Source organism: Apodemus sylvaticus, chromosome 12, assembly GCF_947179515.1.
Source record: "Apodemus sylvaticus chromosome 12, mApoSyl1.1, whole genome shotgun sequence".
Lineage (NCBI taxonomy): Eukaryota > Metazoa > Chordata > Mammalia > Rodentia > Muridae > Apodemus > Apodemus sylvaticus.
Genome location: NC_067483.1, coordinates 96345397 through 96365634, shown reverse-complemented (window position 1 = coordinate 96365634; position 20238 = coordinate 96345397). Strand labels below are relative to the sequence as shown.

The window sequence follows — 20238 nt, the reverse complement described above, 5'->3', positions numbered from 1 at the left end:
ATTTCTGACAAACCAGGAACAGTCTGGTTCATGGCAACTCATCAGAGCTGTGTGAGCAGACAGACATTTGGAGTGGAATGGACTTAGAATAATGGAAATTTCAAGTCCCTCAGGCCGATAAAATTCAAGGGGCCCTGATCATCCTAATAAACCCACATTTCCTGAAAGCACAATGAAAGATGGTGAGGGTGAGTGCTCATGAGGGTTTGATAGGAATGCTTCCTTCTCAACAGGGTCTTCACGGCGCTAACGTGAGATGCATTTATCATGATAGAGCATGGTGTAGGGAGCTTGGCCTTCCCTGATGTGTGGGAGGAGGTCTACCTTAGTTCCTGGAGAGTAGCAAGTGTGCCCACAGACATTTCCAGGGTACTGGCACTTGACTGCTTTGCAAAGCTCATCACTGGGTTTGTCTGTAAACGTCTGGGTTTCAGAGCATGGGCGCCATGTTTTCCGTAAAACGTCATACCCAAGAATGATACCATTTGGATTTTCTGGTGTTGTCCAATTTATTTGAAGGGATCTGCAACAGATAAAAAAAATATACATATACATGCAAATACTGGTATGTGTGTGTGTGTGTGTGTGTATGTGAGATCTGCTTCATAATTATTTGTGTGAAACACCAAATCCAGGCTAGATTCAATACTATCAAATGACAACATTTAGCATTTAGCACAACTGCTATCAACCTTATTTATGTAGTATTCCAGACTGGTCAAAAGCTCTTATTTCTTGAGCAGTTCTCTGAAGCATGGAAGGAATGGGTACTAACACACAATACTTGCTGCTGCATGCCTGTGCACCTGTGCATGTATACACACACACATACACTTACACACACACACACACACACACACACACACACACACACACACACACTGATATACATGACTGCCATTGAGCGTGTGTTTTAAGACTTAACCCAAACTGTTTATTTTGGGGAGAATGCTACACAGCAGGCATCCAGTAGTCTCTCACTTAAAGTTTCAGAGGCAAGAAGAAAAGGTCCCTGTGAGGAATCAGGCAAACCCATAGCATGTCAGGTTGTTGAGGAAAAGCCCAAGGAAGAGAAGCCTTGGTAAGCACAGCAAAAGCTGGACTATAGGGGACATAACTTCGTCTGTCTAGACCATCTCCTTTCCAAAACCAAAGACCGATGACATGGCATTTGCCGGCCAAAGGTGCATCTGCAGGCATCTGTGGAGCCTATGTGCAATGTTAGTATTCTAGACATGTCTGTCACCTTCTCCATTTTTCTCTTTAGGATGTCTTCAGTAGTGCTGACTGTGGTGGTCTAAGACAGCCTCTGAGAAACATGAAGAACCCTGCAGAATCCAGGCTCTCTGAGCCGCTGTCATCATCTGTCTCTGTTTGGATCCTGCAGTGTAAATCGTTATGGTTGGCTCTTACCTGGCTGCCACAGTCAATTCCCAAATTGAGAAAACGCCTCAATATCACTAACTTCCTCCAAATGGTCTCTGACATTTCTTTGCATTTGAATCACCCCTAGATGGATTTGTTTCTTCGGTAATCTAGTTCATATGTGGTTTGTGGTTGGAAGTCTAGGAATTGGAGGTTCCCATAACAAGTGCCCTTATAAAGAACATTTTAAAAAAAATTGACTTTTATTTTAGACACCGGCATACTTTGCGGAGCTATGTACAGTGAGCGCAGAACAACTTCCTGCCTTCTTGACACGTGACTATTCCATTTGCTGTGGTGAATGAGATCAGACAGATAAATATGAGTGCCCCAGCAACTCACGTCTGTCATTGCAGCACTCAGGAAGCTGAGGCAGGGGGATAGCCATCCATCAGTTCAGGTCAGTATGGGTTTTTTCAAAACACAAAACAGAAAAAGATCAATGCCCAGGCTCATATGGGATCTGCCTTGATCCTACGCACAAGATTTCCGCACAGTGTTCTCAATAAGCAGAGAGCAGTTACAAGTTTGAAACAAAGCTCCAGAGAGTTCACATGTTTCTGAGACACAGCAAGGCCTTCTCGCTGAACACCTCCTCTATGAAATGTGAAGTGATTATTCTCTTTGTCACAGTTATTCTTGAGAACTGAATGGGATTCTGACACGAATGGCAATTCCCATTGTAATACTCCAGAGTCTCTGGCTCGACACTTAACCAGTCAGAAACAGGTGTAGTGTGCTTTTTTCACAGAGAATGCTCTTATAGTACACGTGTCAAAGCAAGGCGAGCACACGTGAGCCTGGGCTATGTCTCAAGGCATTGTTTTTTGACTTGACTGAGTTTGTGTGTGTGGTATGAGCATCATGGAGTATGTGTGAATGTCAGAGGACAACTTTTCCCCATCTGTCATGTGGGGTCATTAGTGTCAAACTTAGGCCATCAAGCTTGGCAACAAGTACCACACCCACTGAGCCACATCACTGGCCCAACATCAAGTCTTAGCCATAAAAGTTTCCCAATAACTTTCACTGAACATTAATTTTCAGCCACCATGCAAACTAATTTTCAAACCATCTCTGGTTTGGGCTCTGATCAGCATCCTCAGTGACGGTACTTTTAGAAAATTGGTTAAGCACAAACATTTCTAAAAAGGTAGCAGTCAAGAGAAACATTGACATTTTACCAGACTGAAGAAGTTATCTTTCTGTTCTCTAGAGAGACACAGTACATTCTGCAGTGACCCCACAGAGAGTAAACTTAGTCACTCTGCAGGGTTCTTTCAAAGACCAAACCAGTCACTGCTGCTTTCCCAGGGATCCAAACTTTCAAGTCAGCTCTTTTGTGCAGACCCCACAGTTACATTCCCTGCATCAGGGAATTATAGAAATGACTACGCTCCCTTAGCGTGGCTGGGAGTCAGGGTCCTCATGCATCTGGGCACATATGTGTGTAGAGGACAGAGGTCAACCTCAGGTGCCATTCTTCAGGAGCTTCTCACCTTCAAGACACGGTATGTCACTGGACTGGAGGCTCACTGACTATGCGAGGCTGGCTGGCTTGTAAGACCCATGACCACCATGCCCTTTTGTGAAGGTGCTGGAGACCCAACTTATGTCCCCATGATTATACAGTAAGTACTCCACCAGCTGAGCTATCTCTTAGTCACAGAAGACTACATTTAAGTGGTAGTCTGACAGGGCAGGGGATGAAATTCACACTGTCTTTAATAGTCTCTGATAGAAGCCACTAGGGGTATGCACACAATAGGACACATGATGGTCAAACATTCTGACTGGACATTTATTTTTAATTCTGTCACTTGATAATAAAGTTATTGTTCTATTTCTGCTATTCTGTATAAAAATATGTCTACCTCTGTAAAAAGCCGTCACTTCTGATAAACGTGGGAGCTAAGAACTACTGCAAATACAGTTTATCGGCACCTTTGCATGGGTAGATGCTCTATGAAGACTTAGACTTTACAGTGATACTTTATTACTGTATTTTAATATTCAATCACCATTTGTCAATTGGCATATCGGAACCACAAGGGGAAAACTCATATATTTCAGTACCTCAAACTAAACTCTTATAGATTAAAAAGCTTTGGATTTCTGATCCACCTAAGACAGGCCTTAACTAAATTTTTTACCCTCATTCATGCAGCATCCTCTCTCCTCAACAATATTCTGGACTGTGTTATCAGAAGTGGTAAGAATGCTTTAGATATAAAACTAAATATGTGTTTTGATGAAATGTCACCTTTTCGTTTTGAGTCAAGTCACTGAGTATTTAACTGCTCTGTTGGTATGTTTATTAAGAACTATACCAAAGATCCAACAAAGAAAGAGAACTTCAGACCAATTTCCGTTATGAACATCGATGCAAAAATACTCAATAAAATTCTTGCCAACCGAATCCAAGAACACATAAAAAAACGATCATCCACCATGATCACTTAGGCTTTATCCCAGCGATTCAGGGATGGTTCAATATACAGAAATCTACCAATGCAATCCACTACATAAACAAACACAAAGAAAAAAACCACATGGTCATTTCATTGGATGCTGAAAAAGCATTTGACAAAATTCAGCATCCTTTCATGCTTAAAGTCTTAGAAAGAACAGGAATTCAAGGCCCATACCTAAACCTAGTAAAAACAATATACAGCAAACCAGTAGCCAACAGCAAACTAAATGGAGAGAAACTTGAAGCAATCCCACTAAAATCAGGGACTAGACAAGACTGCCCCCTCTCTCCTCATCTCTTCAATATTGTACTTGCGGTACTAGCTCGAGCAATTAGACAGCATAAGAAGGTCAAAGAGATACAAATTGGAAAGGAAGAAGTCAAACTATCACTATTTGCAGATGATATGATAGTTTACCTAAGTGACCCAAAAAACTCCACTAGAGAACTCCTACAGCTGATAAACAACTTCAGCAAAATGGCAGGTTATAAAATCAACTCAAGCAAATCAGTAGCCTTCCTATACTCAAAGGATAAGCAGGCTGAGAAAGAAATTAGGGAAATGACACCCTTCACAATAGCCACAAACAGTATAAAGTACCTTGGGGTGACTCTGACCAAACAAATGAAAGATCTGTATGACAAGAACTTCAAGACTCTGAAAAAGGAAATAGAAGAAGACCTCAGAAAATGGAAAAATCTCCCATGCTCATGGATTGGCAGGATTAATATAGTTAAAATGGCCATTTTGCCAAAAGCAATATACAGATTCAATGCAATAAATACCCATCAAAATCCCAACTCAGTTCTTCATAGAGTTAGAAAGAGTAATTCTCAAATTCATCTGGAATAACACAAAACCCAGGATAGCTAAAACTATTCTCAACAACAAAAGAAATTTTGGGGGAATCAGTATCCCTGACCTCAAGCAATACTACAGAGCAATAGTGATAAAAACTGCATGGTACTGGTACAGTGACAGGCAGGCAGATCAGTGGAATAGGATTGAAGATCCAGAAATGAACCCACACACCTATGGCCACTTGATCCTCGACAAAGGAGCTGAAAACATCCAGTGGAAAAAAAAGATAGCCTTTTCAACAAATGGTGCTGGTTCAACTGGAGGTCAGCATGCAGAAGAATGCAAATTGATCCATCCCTATCTCCTTGTACTAAGCTCAACTCCAAATGGATCAAGGACCTCCACATAAATCCAGACACACTGAAGCTAATAAAAAAGAAACTGGGGAAGACCCTTGAGGACATCGGTACATGGGAAAAGTTCCTGAACAGAACACCAATAGCTTATGCTCTAAGATCAAGAATTGACAAATGGGACCTCATAAAATTACAAAGTTTCTGTAAGGCAAAAGACACCATCAAAAGGACAAATCGGCAACCAACACATTGGGAAAAGATCTTCACCAACTTTACATCAGATAGAGGGCTAATATCTAATATATACAAAGAACTCAAGAAGTTAGAACCTAGAAAACCAAATAACCCTATTAAAAATGGGGTACAAGAGCTAAACAAAGAATTTTCACCTGAAGAACTTTTGGGTGCCTGAGAAGCATCTTAAAAAATGCTCAACATCCTTAGTCATTAGGGAAATGCAAATCAAAACAACCCTGAGATTTTACCTTACACCAGTCAGAATGGCTAAGATTAAAATTTCAGGAGACAGCAGGTGTTGGCAAGGATATGGAGAAAGAGGAACACTCCTCCACTGCTGGTGGGGATGCAAATTGGTACAACCACTCTAAAAATTCAGTCTGGTGGTTCCTCAGAAAACTGGGCATGTCACTTCTGGAAGATCCTGCTATACCACTCCTGGGCATATACCCAGAGGATTCCCCAGCAGGTAATAAGGATATGTGCTCCACTATGTTCATAGCAGCCCTATTTATAATAGCCAGAAGCTGGAAAGAACCCAGTTATTCCTCAACGGAAGAATGGATGCAAAAAATGTGGTATATATACACAATGGAGTACTATTCAGCCATTAGAAACAATGAATTCATGAAATTCATACACAAATGGATGGAGCTGGAGAACATCATACTAAGTGAGGTAACCCAGTCTCAAAAGATCAATCATGGTATGCACTCACTAAGTGGATATTAGCCTAGAAAATTGGAATACCCAAAACCTAATCCACACATCAAATGATGTCCAAGAAGAATGGAGGAGTGGCCCCTGGTTCTGGAAAGACTCAGTGTAGCAGTATCGGGAAAACCCAGAACAGGGAAGTGGGAAGTGGTGGATGGGAGAAAAGGGGGGGAGGGAAGAGGGCTTATGGGACTTTTGGGGAGTGGGGGGGCAGAAAGGGGGAAATCATTTGAAATGGAAATAAAAAATATATCGAATTAAAAATGTCAAAAAAAGAACTATACCAAGAAGAAAAGGCAGATAAAACATATACATACCATGTGAACTGTGAAATAATAAAGTCAAATACTTTGATTTTTAAAAATCTCATAAACCAAGGCTATTATGTTCTAGACCACCCAAGAAGGTGTCATGGTCGACATAGATGGGAATATGAATACATAGTCAAGAAGGCAGAGGGCATGCTGGGAAGTAAAGGAGAAATAAGATGACAGTAGAATCCACTGAACATGTAGACAGGCAGCCAACAGTGTGGCTACCCTCCTGAGTGAGATCACATCTCAACCACCACACACATTATAGAGTAAGAAGAGATTCACGGAAGCCTTAGAACACCCCGTGGGTAGTTTAAGACTGAAGCAGGGTAACTGTTCAGTGCCACTACTTCTAAAGTCATGTAACCCCTTCAGAGTTGATAACCTGGCTGAGCAGAGTGGGTAAAGAACCAGGAACAGCAAGGAATGAGGGGGCACTAGGAGGTGAGGCTCATGCTCCGACATTCAGGAATTTCAAGTAGTGTTCCAGAGGGGACTGCCAGGTGATGAGTTTTTCAGTTTGAGAGTTCCTTCAAAGGCCGCATCAAAGTGCTGGGGACACCAGCAGTCCATTTTCCTAACCAATCCAAATAAACAGAATCTGGGGAGTTTTCCAAAGTTTAAACTTTAACAAATACTTACTAAACATCTACTGCAAACCAGGCACCATGCTGTCTTCATCATTGAAAGAGACAGATAGTGTCCCTTTGATCATTAAAGTTACATTTTGCTGCAGGGAGATGAGCCATTAACACCACGTGAATAACTAATGCCTCAAGTTATGGTCGGAGGAGGTCTGCGTCTTCTGTGCTGAAACACAAAGGAACGTTGAAACAAAGTAACGAAGGTACCACCTGCTCCTGCTCTGCTCCGGGTGGTGCATTGTCCAGGTGCTGGACTTGTGTGGAAAAGGAAGTCAAAGAATCCTATAGCCCTGGAGTGTCTTGAGCAAGAGACAGAATGTTAGAAAACAAGACAGAGTGGCTGCTGGTCGCTGGGATGGAGCTTGACAACCGTGCAGGATTTTACAGGCTAAGAAAATAAATTTGGATTTGTTTTCGAGTGTGTTGGAAAACCGTGGGCAATTTCTGAGCCAAGTTAGGAAAGGGGAGTTATTTACCTGATGTTCCCATTCCTTACTCCCACCCCTACTCCCGACATTTCCTAGGTTCTGCAAACAGGCTCCAAGTACATCATGCAGAGAGAGGGAAAGCAGAGAAATTGGCAGACCTTGCTTCTCACGGTTTGTGTCTGGAGCATGGAAGTAACTAAGCATGATGTGTTTTCGCTGGAGTGGAGTGTGTCTAGGTGTCTGTCAGACAGAGGAACTGGCTCGGCAATTGACCATGGAAGATGCTCTCTGTTAGAGTATGCTGCTGGCCAGAGCTGGAGCACAACGGCTTTGCGCTGATGATGGCTATGCATGGACAACACAAAGTTAAGTTTAGCATGGTAGTGTTGAACAAATTCCATCAGCTGAGTGGTTGACAGGCAAGACTCGAGGCCAGGCTGCCTTGAAGGAACTTAACCCAGGATGGCAGCCTGGTGGGATGAGTAAGATCTTCCTTGGCCCCACTGTGTGTGTGTGTGTGTGTGTGTGTGTGTGTGTGTCTGTGTGTCTGTGTGTCTGTATGTGTGTGTGTGTGTGTGTGTGTCTGCATGTGTGTGTGTTGCCTTTTGGCACCACAGTCATCAACAGTAGATATCATTGCACATATCAGGAGATCTGGTTATGTGAATGTCTTCTTGAGGACTTTGCAAGGGAAACATGTACTATCCAAAAGGGCTTCATCTAACAGCCAGGGCCTATGATGGACAGTGACGGTAGCCAATCAGCGACATGGGGAGGAAATACGCTGGACAAAGAGTAAGCAAGAGTGAGGGGCCGGGAAATACAAGCTGGATCAGGCAATCAGGGCTGAGCCAATGAAACAGAAGCTTTGCAGTAGACAGGACCTTAATATTTTTGCTAGCTATGGAATGAAACACTTAATGGCTGATCATGAATATTAATTACCAAAATGAGAAATAATTTGGAAACCATAAGATAACAATATCTGAGGCTATCATTGGTAAACAGCAAGTCTTTCCTCTCTAAAGCTAACTGAATTTGGACAGCTTTCACACGGGTTCTATAAACTGAAGTAGTGAAGGCTGGAGAAGGATGATAGCCACGGACATGGAGAAGGACACGCACAAGGAACTGGTCTGGGAGCACGGCAACTGAAATTGACGCTTAATCAACTTGGTCTTAAACGTAGCCACATCAGGCCAGTACTGTGGCTAAAGCAGATGTAGGCTCTTACCATCAACCAGGGCTGGATTCAATCTCTGGAATTTACTTGCTAGAAGACAGAGCTGACTCTGATAAGTTGTACTTTGGGCACCTCGTGTGTGCCGTGATAAGTGCACACTCAGCCTCCCACATATACACTCACACACAAAAAAAGCAAAAACATAATTTAAAAAGGAGTTTAAGCAGAGTTACCGTACAATGGGGAACACTGCTTCTCCTGGACACGTGGGCTAACAAAAGTTCAGTGCTAAATACAGGTTAACTGTTCAAGTTGTTGGCCACTGAGATCTTTTACACACGTCTGCAACTATAGGCTACTGCCATTGCCCTGGTTACCCTTAGAACTTGGCAATAAGAACTTACACTGGACACACCCCATACTTGAATCACAGAGATAGAGACGCCAACCTGGCACTCACCTGGAAGCTTCCTTCTTTCCAGCCATCAAGCTGTCACTGACCTGGGCAGCTTTCATACTGCTGGAAGGTTCTATGAATGCTACCATGGAGAAAAGCCATCAACTATCTTGCCCAGCTGTTAACTCAGTGAGTTCCGATAAGGATTGCCTTGACAAGATGTACCCACTGGTGCAATTACAGCATCAGTGTTACGGAGGTAACCAGTTGAATGCTTTCTGACTGGATTTAAAGTCCCTTTCACAAGAATGAACTGTTAATTGGTCCTGGGCTGGCAACTGGCTAGATCAGCAGATTAGGGAAGAACCTAAAACTCTCACTCTGGTAAATGGACCCAGTAATAACTGACCCTACGTCCATATGCTCACACCCATAGGTCAGTGCATCTCTCAACCCTCAGAAGGGAAGCCTCTTTTGCAGAAGAGTGGTGATTAATACAGAGATCCCAGTGGTCAGCAGGAAGAGGGAAAGGAGACTGTGAAAATATTTAACTCTAGATGAGATGCCAATCTAATCATATCCTCTCCTCAGGGCCCGGAGGCCAGACCAGAAGAGGAGGCGGGAAGATTATAGGATCCAGAAGCAGTGAATGAATGCCTGTGGTGAATTATTTGTTGGACATGACAAAGCCACACACATGTTAAGGCATAGAGGCTACGACTGCATACACAAGACCTGTAAGGGATGAATTCTCACTGAAATTCACGTAACACCAAGGATTTCATACTCATGAAATCCTATTCCTAACTGAGAAGCTGTGGGTGGTTGTTGGATGCTTGGGAGGTAGAGGAAGATTTCTTCAGAGATGCAGCCTCTGAAAGATCAAAGAGGCTCCATTAGATGCCGAGGCATTGGCAGGAAACACCATGCAGATTCTGTGAATTTTAAAAGAGAGAAGGGCTATAAAGTTTGGAAGGAAAAGTGACAGCTGAAAGGTTAGGGGAGCAACTGGAGAAGAGGAAATGGGGGTGTGTGGATCCAACAGCATTACGTACATGCATGAAACTCAATAAAAAATTAAAAAGATGAAAACTGTCAAGTACATGAACTTTTTAGGTGTGGGATGTGGGGTTCATTTGCAGGAAAAGATGACCAGAATGAACAAAAAGAACTAACTTTTGGTTCTAGATTCAGACTTGACAAGAGATATCACATGAGAAAATCAACAGACAGTTGGATGTACAAGCATGGGTCAGGGGCACAGCAGAGTCAGGGGCCCTCGGGGCACCATGACTCATGAAGGGCTGAGAGTGGTTATACTCTCTGACTAGGGAGTGCATCTTTCTGTTGATTCCACCCTGTAATTAATGAGTGTGCTTGAAAATGAACCCAGGAACGGGCTTCAGAGAGCATGGAATGGCTGAGTCAACCACATGTGAGGGAAGAAGAAGGGACAGATATACAATGGCCGCCTCAGTGACCGAGCTGCTCAGTGGGCACTCAGGAAGGAGGAGGGAGCACATGCATACGTGTGTGGATGACAGAGCTTCAGGAGTAAGTCCCGAGAGCCTCTGTGGTCACAAGACATTGAGTTCCATACCACAGTGTTGAGCCTACACCAGATCCTCTGTCTGAAGAGCCTTACCCAGACCTTCTAAAGATTCAAACAGAAATTCTCACTTAACAGTAACTTCCAACTGTCCACATTAGCAAGTTAGGAGTTTAGAGCAGCACCTCTCAGCCTCTGGGCCATGATCTCTTTGGCAAACCTCCAGCTCCAAAGATAGTTACAAAGTAACAAATGCCCAGTTATGAAGTAGCAACGCGAGGAACTGTCTTAAAGGGTCGCAGCACTAGGAAGGTTGAGAACCACTGGTTTAGAGAAAGTGTGGTGGAAATACAATTTAATAGGTTGCATCTTGTATTTTCCCTATTGAAATAAATGAAAACGAGTTTATTACACAGCACCTGTATGCCTATGAAGTTGTAAATTACCTCCCCTCCCCCCAGTTCAGGCTCCCCATCACTGAAAGAATTAAAGAAAATGCTGGGTGGAGTCTCTGACTCCTAAAGCACAGTATTAAAGTTTAGGAGCCCCTCGGTTTCTCCCCAAACAAGAGGTGAAGAAAGCTCTGGAAGCTCTGACCTCTCCCACCGGACTCAGCTCCAAGTTAAGTAATTTGAAAATGCCCCGGGGTTCATGCAGGATGATCCCGGTTTAACTCCTTTGGAAGAATGCGGCCTGCCACTGTTCCTATCATAATAATGACTGAAATGTTGCATTATAAAAATATCATGGGCTCCATTCAGTATCTCCAGGCAAAACCGAAAACAATTATTTTGTAAGCATTCCAAGGACATTATACCTCAGATGCAGCACCAGCGGTTTAGCCTCAAACCAATGCGGTGTCAATTAAAGGCAATAAAAGATGAGGCCTGGGCTCTTTCTTGCCTTTGCCTGGAGCTCCCTGCCTGGAAACCATGGACTTCGGGATACTGTCAGGGACAGGAAAGAACTTCTTCCTTATGTTTTTTTCTCAGCTTTTCCTCTTATGGAGACAGCATAAGCAAACTTCCCAGGCAGCCCTGGACCTGGGGAAGTTGTTGGTTGGAGTGCTTGTCATATTTCAATCAAAGTGGGAGCCAGCCGGTCCTCACCACCCAGCATCATCTCTACAGACTCAAGGACCAGAATTAATGAATTAGCTATTGATTAAATTCCACTCTAGCAAATCCTCCAAGGCAAATAAATGAACTACCCAGGGCACGTGTAGGCCATGGCCAGACATGTCTGGGGTATCGATCAGTAGTTAGTATTCTTTGGGGACACCGAAGAGGCCGATGATAAGATGACAGGAAGGGAACGTGTAGGGTGTGAGCAGAGCTCGTTTCTAAAAGGGTGGATCCAGAAGCTACCATGGTTTCTATGATCTTTCTGCATGTACGTGTGCCTCTGGGTTACACAGAATGTGAGGAATGTGGCAAGAGCCCACACTGCAGATGATGGGGTCAAAACCTCAGCATAAGTTAAGGTCAAGGAAAAGGCTGAGCGCATGTTCTCCAGGCATCGAATCAAACGGGCTCATGTGATAGCTACATGCTAGTAGATTATATCAGAGCAACTTTTGCTGACATTGCATTTTATCAAAGCCAGGGTTGGGGCCGGGGGACAGTAAGAATGTATGCTCTATAAGCAGTTAAGTTATTTGCCATGCTCTAGAAGTAAATTCAATCTACTGACATCTTGCTGAGCAGATTTCACATATGGTTTTTATATATTGCTAACATAAAAGAGATTTAACAAACAAACAAACAAACAAACCAGAAACATCATTAACAAGTATTCATTGCCAGAGAGTATAAGGAAATCACACGGACAACGTTCTGCTCACATGAGGCTAACTGCTTTGGTGCTGGTGTTCTCTGATGGACAAGCCTGGCAGCCCGAACTCACTCCTCACAGCCTTGCCTTGGGAACTGGTGCTCTGCCACAATGGTTCGTTTTAAGAAAGAAAGCATTTTACATGGCAACATTTGGTTGTGAATGGTATCTTTTAATTTTTTTTGTTAGATCTCTGACTGAAGGAAGATTTAAAAAAAAAAACAGCTAAAGGCATTGCTGTGAGGTGCTGGTGAGGGTGGAGGAAAGCCGTGGTAGCCCCGCTCTCCCTGTATCAAAGCAGGGAAGTCTGCACACATCGCTATCTGAGGACTCTGGAACTTAACCATGGCAGTAACATCAGGAAGAGCATCGAGTCATGAAGAGCATACGTCAGAGAGTGCACTCCCTGTTTTGCCTTAACCTCCACATGTAACCCAAGGGCTGCCCGGTGTGAGACATGAACACGAAGCCTGAAAGAGCAGCAGGCTGTGTCACCCTTTCTGACTGGAGACTGCAGAGGGAAAGATCTGCTCAGGACAAACAGTGGGGTAAAAATACTCATTCTGTTTTCTTCCCTCATTTTTCTTCATGGCCCTGCCAGAAGGATGGGTCTTGTCAGGGGGAAGTGCCATGGCTGCTCTGGCCTAAGCAGAATCAGAGGACAGCTCGCTTTTCTATTCAGAGGAACCAGAAAAGGGACTGCTGTGGGAGGGGAATCCCCAGGGAGGGGGATCTTTGCTGTGGGAAGCCATTAGAGACCCTCTCTTCAGCTGACAGGGCAAAGGTCCTGAGTAAAACAAAGGAGAGCCTCTCCGGTAATTGCGGTGGAAGGAAGTCCTGAGATAACTGCGGCAGGCTCCAGCCTGTGCAAACACCTGTTGTCTCCAACGGAGGACCCTTATCTCTTCCTGCTGAAGCTGCTAAGATTGCCCTTCCTTCCTTTGTCCTTGCCTTGAGGAACATCCCTCCTGAAAGCCTTAAAACCTGTGTACCCCAGAACATTAAACAAGGCTTTGACATAACCCAGATTGACTTGTCTTTCTTGGTGCTTGGCCTCCTTCTCTCTCTCCCCCCTTTGGCCCTCAGGTAGCACCTCTTCGGGACCCTGGAATAACTCACCCGCTGGACGGGTTACTTTGCTGTTTCCTGTTTGTTTTCTCCCCACTCCCTCCAAAGTGGCATCCATTGTGCAAACTGTAAGGAGGCCAGAAGGCAGAAGTCCCAGAGAAAATAACATTTCAGCCAAAGGTCCAGGAAAGGAATGGAAGATTCAGAAACAAAGTAATGCACACTCAGAGTCAACTCCCACTGCCATGTTCCTGATTGTGTCACATACATGAGAACAATCTTTGTTACCTGAACCTTTGTACAGTGGCCTGGCCAAGACCTGAGTGAGCCGTGGGGAAGGGTGTAAGTGGACGGGAGGTAAAGGAGCACAGTGAGCCTGGAGAAAACCAGCTGAGTGCTGAGTTACTGACAGAGAAGCAGAAAACTTAGCCTAAACTTAGCCAATTGTCAACCACAGGTAAAAGAGAATGACTTCGTCTTTAGAGGCTATGAACAAAGTTATTGCACCACAGCCTACTGTTTAAAAATGATTTCAGGGGACAATCTCATCATTCCATACTAATGAAACCTGGGATGGTTAAATGAACACCAGGTACTACAGGGATAAAAACATGGAAACTATGAGGGCTATAAAGGGTTAACTACAAAATGAGAAAAGAGTTTATCATGTCAGTGAAGCCCAGTCTGCATGTATGTACTTGATAACAACACATCAAATGCATAAAGTAAAACTGGCATACCTGTCATCAACACAATAAACATCTCTCACCCCAAACAGTAGAGGCAGTAGCTTTTTTTTTAGAACCAAATATGAATGGCCACAGCCTGGGAACACACAAGTTACCCAGAATTCCCTGTTCCAATGTGGCGGTAGGTCACTAAGTTTCTAATCAGTTAGTAGCCTCACAGAACTGTCAGTGTAAGGTATGGATGGCTTCTTTCCAGGAGTTTCCCTTCACACATCCAAAGCAGCAATAGAAAAAAAAAATACAGTTATATGTAGAAACAACACAGCTCCTATGACAATAATTGGCAGGGCAATGCAGCAGGTCGGCAAGTTTATAGATAATCCAAAGTCACCCTGACTCAGCCTCCCCTACCCAGCGTTTCTAAAACACACCGATCAAAAAGGCACACTCACTCTCTTCAAGTGCAACTGTCTCTGTGCCCTGAAACAAACCTTAACTCATGAAAGAGAACTGGAAAAAAATTGCAAACTAATGTCCCTAGAACACATGAGAACTAAAAATCTGTATAATGTATCTGAAAAAAAAAAAACCCTCTAAAGTGTTTGTGAATTAACTTATCTCTGTGTGAACAATCTATAGGGCAATAAGGTCTAACCATAAGTAAAAAGTATTTTGAACAAATTAAGAGTGTCACATCTTACAGTATGTGCTACCTACGTCAGAGATGATGAAAACTCAAAGCAACAGGCTCTTCCTGTTATACTAATATTACTCTGAGGAAACAGAAAAGCAAGAACGAAGAGAAAAACAGCCAATAGCAGAATTATCTAGAGTAGCAAACAAAATATTTCTAAAACCAATAAAGATTCTTCCCCACTCTGTAGGCGACCTTGTTACTTGGCTGATGGCGCCTTTGTAGAAAGGATAGGCTGTAGTTTCAAGAGATCCTGTCTATCAGGTGTTGGTCTAAATGCCTTAGCTGGAGGGGCCCTATTCAGAAGGTCCTTCCTGCCAGTGCATTCAAGTGGACTCCTCACTGTCCCCCTCTACCAGGTGTCTTCTCATCCGATCACATCTGTGCCATCAGGTCCCAGGTTGAAGATGTGGTTCCATTCAGAGTTGAGTTTTGTACAAGGCGAGAGCTACAGATCTCTCTGCTTTCCTTCTCTGACACGTAGCTATCTCCAGTGTGAATAGCACTGTCTGTTGAAGATGTCATCAAGGGTGTCTTTTTAGACTCTTTGTCAAAAAGTCAGTTGGCAATAAGTTTATGACCTTATGTGTGGTTCCTCAATTCAGTTTCTCCAACCCATGTGTCTGTGTGTAAACCAAACACCAAGGCTTTCTTTTCTTTTCATCACTATGGTTCTGTAGTACAAATTGAAATCTGGGATGTAGATGGCTCCAGCAGATGTCTTTTTTCTTTAATTATTCAGGAACTTGTGGGCTATCCTTGTTTTTGATTCTCCCAAACAGAAATTTAAGACCATCCTTTCAAATTCTGTGCAGAACTGTGTTGGAATTTTGATAGGAATGATGTTGAATCAGTAAGATTGCTTCCAGTAGGAAGCCTATAAAGACACCACACAGTGACCACAATCCGTCAAGCTATTGAGAAGAGATCATGGAGTACTCAGTTCTAAATGGAACATCTGTATTCCCTGCACCTCTCTTTCAAGGCTTAGGGACCATTGTAGGAGAGATACTGGAAAGATCTTTAGAGACAGAGGCAGTGGATGACTAAAGAAAAATGTTTTCCAGACACAGCAGGATGGTTATACATAAAAACTCACAGCAGTTATGTCACCCTGCTTAAGACCTGTGCAAGCTCAATCCAGATAAATTCCAGGCAGGAAGAAGGAAGCTTGAAGTCTCACTTTTATCTGAGGAACTATTGGCAAAAGATAGTTTAGAGGAGAAGTGGGAGGGTAGAAGTAGTTTTCTTAAAGTGTGTAGCCTCTAGTAGGTCAGCCATGTTCTAGTGGACAGCCACACTACTGAATACATTGTCACAGCTGAGCCTGGACACAGAGTTGGGTGGGTGGTGAAGTAGGTGAGTCTGGGAAGAGCTTGGGGAGGAGATTGAACATGATAAAAACACATTGTATGAAGCTATCAAAGAACTAATAAAAAAGCACAAAACACCAATAAAATAAAGACCATCTAAATTAGAAGACTCTACCATAGAAGGAAATAAATCAACGCATACACTGTGAAAAGACATCTGCTCTTAAAGCTGACAAATTGGCTGAAATTCACCAACTCTTTGTACAATCAAGTTAAAAGAAAAAGCTCAGTAGAGAAGAAACAGCTAGGAAAACTACAAATAATTAAGAAAATTGCATTCCAAGTTAAAGGTTTTTCTCCTAGGCAAGAGTGGGTTTCATCGGTGAATTCAAATAACATTTAAGAAGTATATAATGACGTCTTAGGGAATTCCTCTACAAAATAAAATAAAGGAGTAGCCATTGTCCCACTCCATAAGGACAGAATCACCAAGGCAGTCAAACAAGTTCAGGGCATTGCCAGAAGAAAAGCCACAAGGAAGCAGTTCCAAGAGAGAGGTGGAAACATCTGTAGACAGCATGTAAAAAGCAAAGCACCTAGCACAGCCACACAGGGCTTAGCCAGAGAAAAGTGACTGCTTAATGTCTTTTCAACTAGCACATAATTAATCACCCCAAAATGTAAAATGTGGTAAAATATGTGACCCAATTTCATACATATTTATAACAATAAATAACTCTCAGAAAGTGAGTACCAAAAGATAATTTCTCCACCTGATAAAAGGTTCCTCTCTGAATTTCATAGGTGACAAACAACGCCCCTAACCGTAAAAGGCTGAAAGCTTTGATTTGCAGATCTGTGTAGAATTCAGGAATCTATGATACCAGGCCCAAGGCTCATAATAAACGTAGTAAGGTTGCTGAACACAGTTTTATTATATCAAAATCAATGGTGTTTCTACATGCCAATAACAAACAATTAAATTTTAATTTGCTTAAAGGAACATTAATAACGGCACCCCTAAAAGGAAACAATTAGGCACAAATCTAATAAAACACCTTCACTACTGTGTACTGAGCTCTATCAAATGTTGATGAGCTGGATGTATCAAATACATAAGCAATTTAGTTGCCTAACACTTGAAAGATTAGATACTATTGAGATACACATTTTCTTCCAATCCACTCACAGACTTAATGTAGTCCTAATTAAAACCACAGAGATTTTGTAGATATTAGAAATGGTTTCCAAAATCTCTTTGGAAAAACAGAATTAAAAGAAAAAGCTACAACAAGCTTTCAGAAGACCAAACAGAAGAGTCACACTTTAGGTTTCCAGAGGTCACACGATTCTGTAACAATGAGCACGGAAAAGCACGATGCCAGTGATCTGATAGACATATTGATAAAGTCAATAGAAGATTCAGAAGTGCTCTCTAGGATGTGTTCATATTCACTTTCACAGCATTCTAAAATATTCAGCAAAAAAAAATACTCACTGTAATAAATTGTGTTGCAGCAACAAAATACTTACTTTAAAAATCAACACAAAATAAAAATAATACTAACCTTGTCCCACACACCAGTTTTAATTACAGATGTAAATTCAAAATATAAACAGAAAACTTTGGGAGAAGAAAGATAGTAGGAATATAATTTGAACTTTTGGAATTTTTGGTTTTTCCCTTGACCCGGGACCTCATATAGCCCAAGATGGTCTTGAACTTGAACTTGTAGCATAGAAACTCCCAAGCTCAAATACAGCAGAGTTCTTGAATTAACACCAGATGTAGAAGCCAGACAAGGAAGAAGAGGCAAAGCCAATGCCTCTGACATTTGTCTTTTGTTTTGTAAAATCTATTAAGTGACTTAAGAAGATTGGCCACTGTGGCCTGGCATGGCGGCCCACACCTATAATCCCAGCACTTGGGAGGCTGAGACAGGAGGATAAGAACTTCAGTGTCTCCAGAGGTGTGGTGGTTTGAACAGATACAGCCCCTATAGGCTCGTAGATTTGAATGCTTGGTCATTAGGGAGCGCTGGACTTGACAGGGATTAGGAGATTTGGCCTTCTTGGAGGTGTCACTGGAGGTGAGCTTTGTGGTTTCAAATGCTCAAGTCAGGGTCAGTGTCTCTCTTTCTTCTTGATGCCTGCTGATTGGCTATGGGACTGCAGCTCCCTCCCCAGCATCATGCCTGTCTGTCTGCTCTCATGCTAATGATGGTAATAGACTAACCCTCTGAAACTCTAGGCCAGCCTCGATTACAAGCTTTCTGTTGTAATAATCACTGCGTCCATAATGTTTCCTCATAGCAATAGAACACCGACTAAGACATTATGCTAGGCACAGTAAGTTTGAAGCCAGTTGGGACCATAAGACTACATAAGACCTTGGTCTCAGAACATAACAGAACAGAACAGAACAAAACCACCCCCCTTTCCCAAACTATAAGACAAATCATAGACTGGAGAAAGCATTTGCTGCAAGATATTAGACAGAAATAATTTCCATATATATGTTTATATTAAATATATATTTATATTAAATATTTATATTTATAAAACTATATGAAAACTGTGACAGATCTAATAAGAAAATAATGAATCCAATTAAACTAGAAATAGATTCACAAGGATTTCCTTCAGTTAGGTAATTGACAAATAACATAAGAAAAGACAACTGGTGTCATCAAACACTATGGAAATTCAAAATAGAATTATAGTAATACGTTACCTCATACTTATTAAGATAGTGGTAAATGAGGAGAGAAGGACCCCATATACTAATAATTTCTATTAAAAACATGGGACCTCCCCCTCTTAAAAAAAAAAACCCACATGTTGGTGGGGAAGAGAAGATGCTGAGGATGTTTTGTGAAAGCATTTGCTAGGTCATGTGACTCAGCAGTCTGTGACTCAGCAGTCATGTGACCTGGCTGCCACATGACCCAGCAGTCATGTGTAGCCGTGACTCTTTGGCTACTTTTTCTCTTTAGAGATGTAGGCTATTCTCAGTTGTATCTCTCAGTGCATCTGACCTTTCCCAGCTTTCCCTTTTGTTCTTTCTTACAGCATTTTCGGAAACAGCATCTCAGAGTTTCTCCCGAAGGTTCACCCCAGTGCTCACACTTCCGACACCCATGATGATCCTTCTACCACCAATGATGCTTTGTATTTTTCTGGTGTCCTGCTTTTTTGTCTCCTTGACAGAGGCTTTCTACTTCTTTTAGATTATGTGTTTTCCGCACACACACTGTGTTTATCAAGTAATTTTCTATGTTTATCTTGGTCCTTTTGTCCAACTTGAAGAGTGCTGTGCCCACCCACATAAAGCTGGCTTGGAGCTTCAGAAATCTCCCGGGTGACTGACCAGCATAGTGTACTTCCCCATTGGTTACCTGAAATACAAACTACTATTTATATCTTTTGGAAGATCACATTTTCTATTACATAGACGTGTTCTACATTGTGTGATTCATTGTTTTCCAGATAAAAATTAGCAGTTTCTTAGAAGAGGGCATTTCTGACTGACTACTTGACAAAGAGAATGGAGCTCAAGAACGTAGCCAAATCCCGTGTTCACACTGCAGTCTCCATCTCTGATTTTGCCTCTGTGCATCATCTCTGCTATTCTGTAAATGGTGGCCACAATTCTTAATATAATCACTAAATTTCCCTGGTGAGTAACTGACTAATCTCTTGATAGGTGGACTGGACCACAGGAGAGAAGAGAAACACTTGAATAAGTCTGCAGGGAGAGGGACCTTGGGTAATGGTCACTTTGTCTTATAGATTTTCAGCCAGGTTCACCTTTGACCTTTACTTTGTCTACCTACCTCTCCATGCTGTCAGCTGTTTCTATATTCTCAGATTTTCTTCAGAAAATACACTTGTTTCATATCATTCTTTCTATCTCTAGTACATTATACATATCTCTAACCATTATAAACAACTTGCTTCTTCTATAAAAGTTTTGCTTCCAAAACTGTGTTCAAAGCTGGCCTGTGCCGGTGCCTCCTCTCCAACTTTGTATATTCTAGTGGTGCCATGCTCATTTGAATAGTCTTGCATCAACTTCTTATATTGGGAAGATGCAGCCTTGAGTTCCAGTCATTG

At 42.3% G+C, this 20238-nt stretch overlaps 1 protein-coding gene across 1 annotated transcript in view; it reads right to left on the bottom strand.

The window, feature by feature from the left end:
- The window catches only part of Ush2a (usherin), a 723091-nt gene that overhangs the window by 172670 nt on the left and 530183 nt on the right, over positions 1 to 20238 (bottom strand). Inside the window, exon 47 of the mRNA XM_052200359.1 lies at positions 325 to 523. Within this exon, the coding sequence (XP_052056319.1) occupies positions 325 to 523 (199 nt within the window). The remainder of the gene's footprint in view (positions 1 to 324; positions 524 to 20238) is intronic.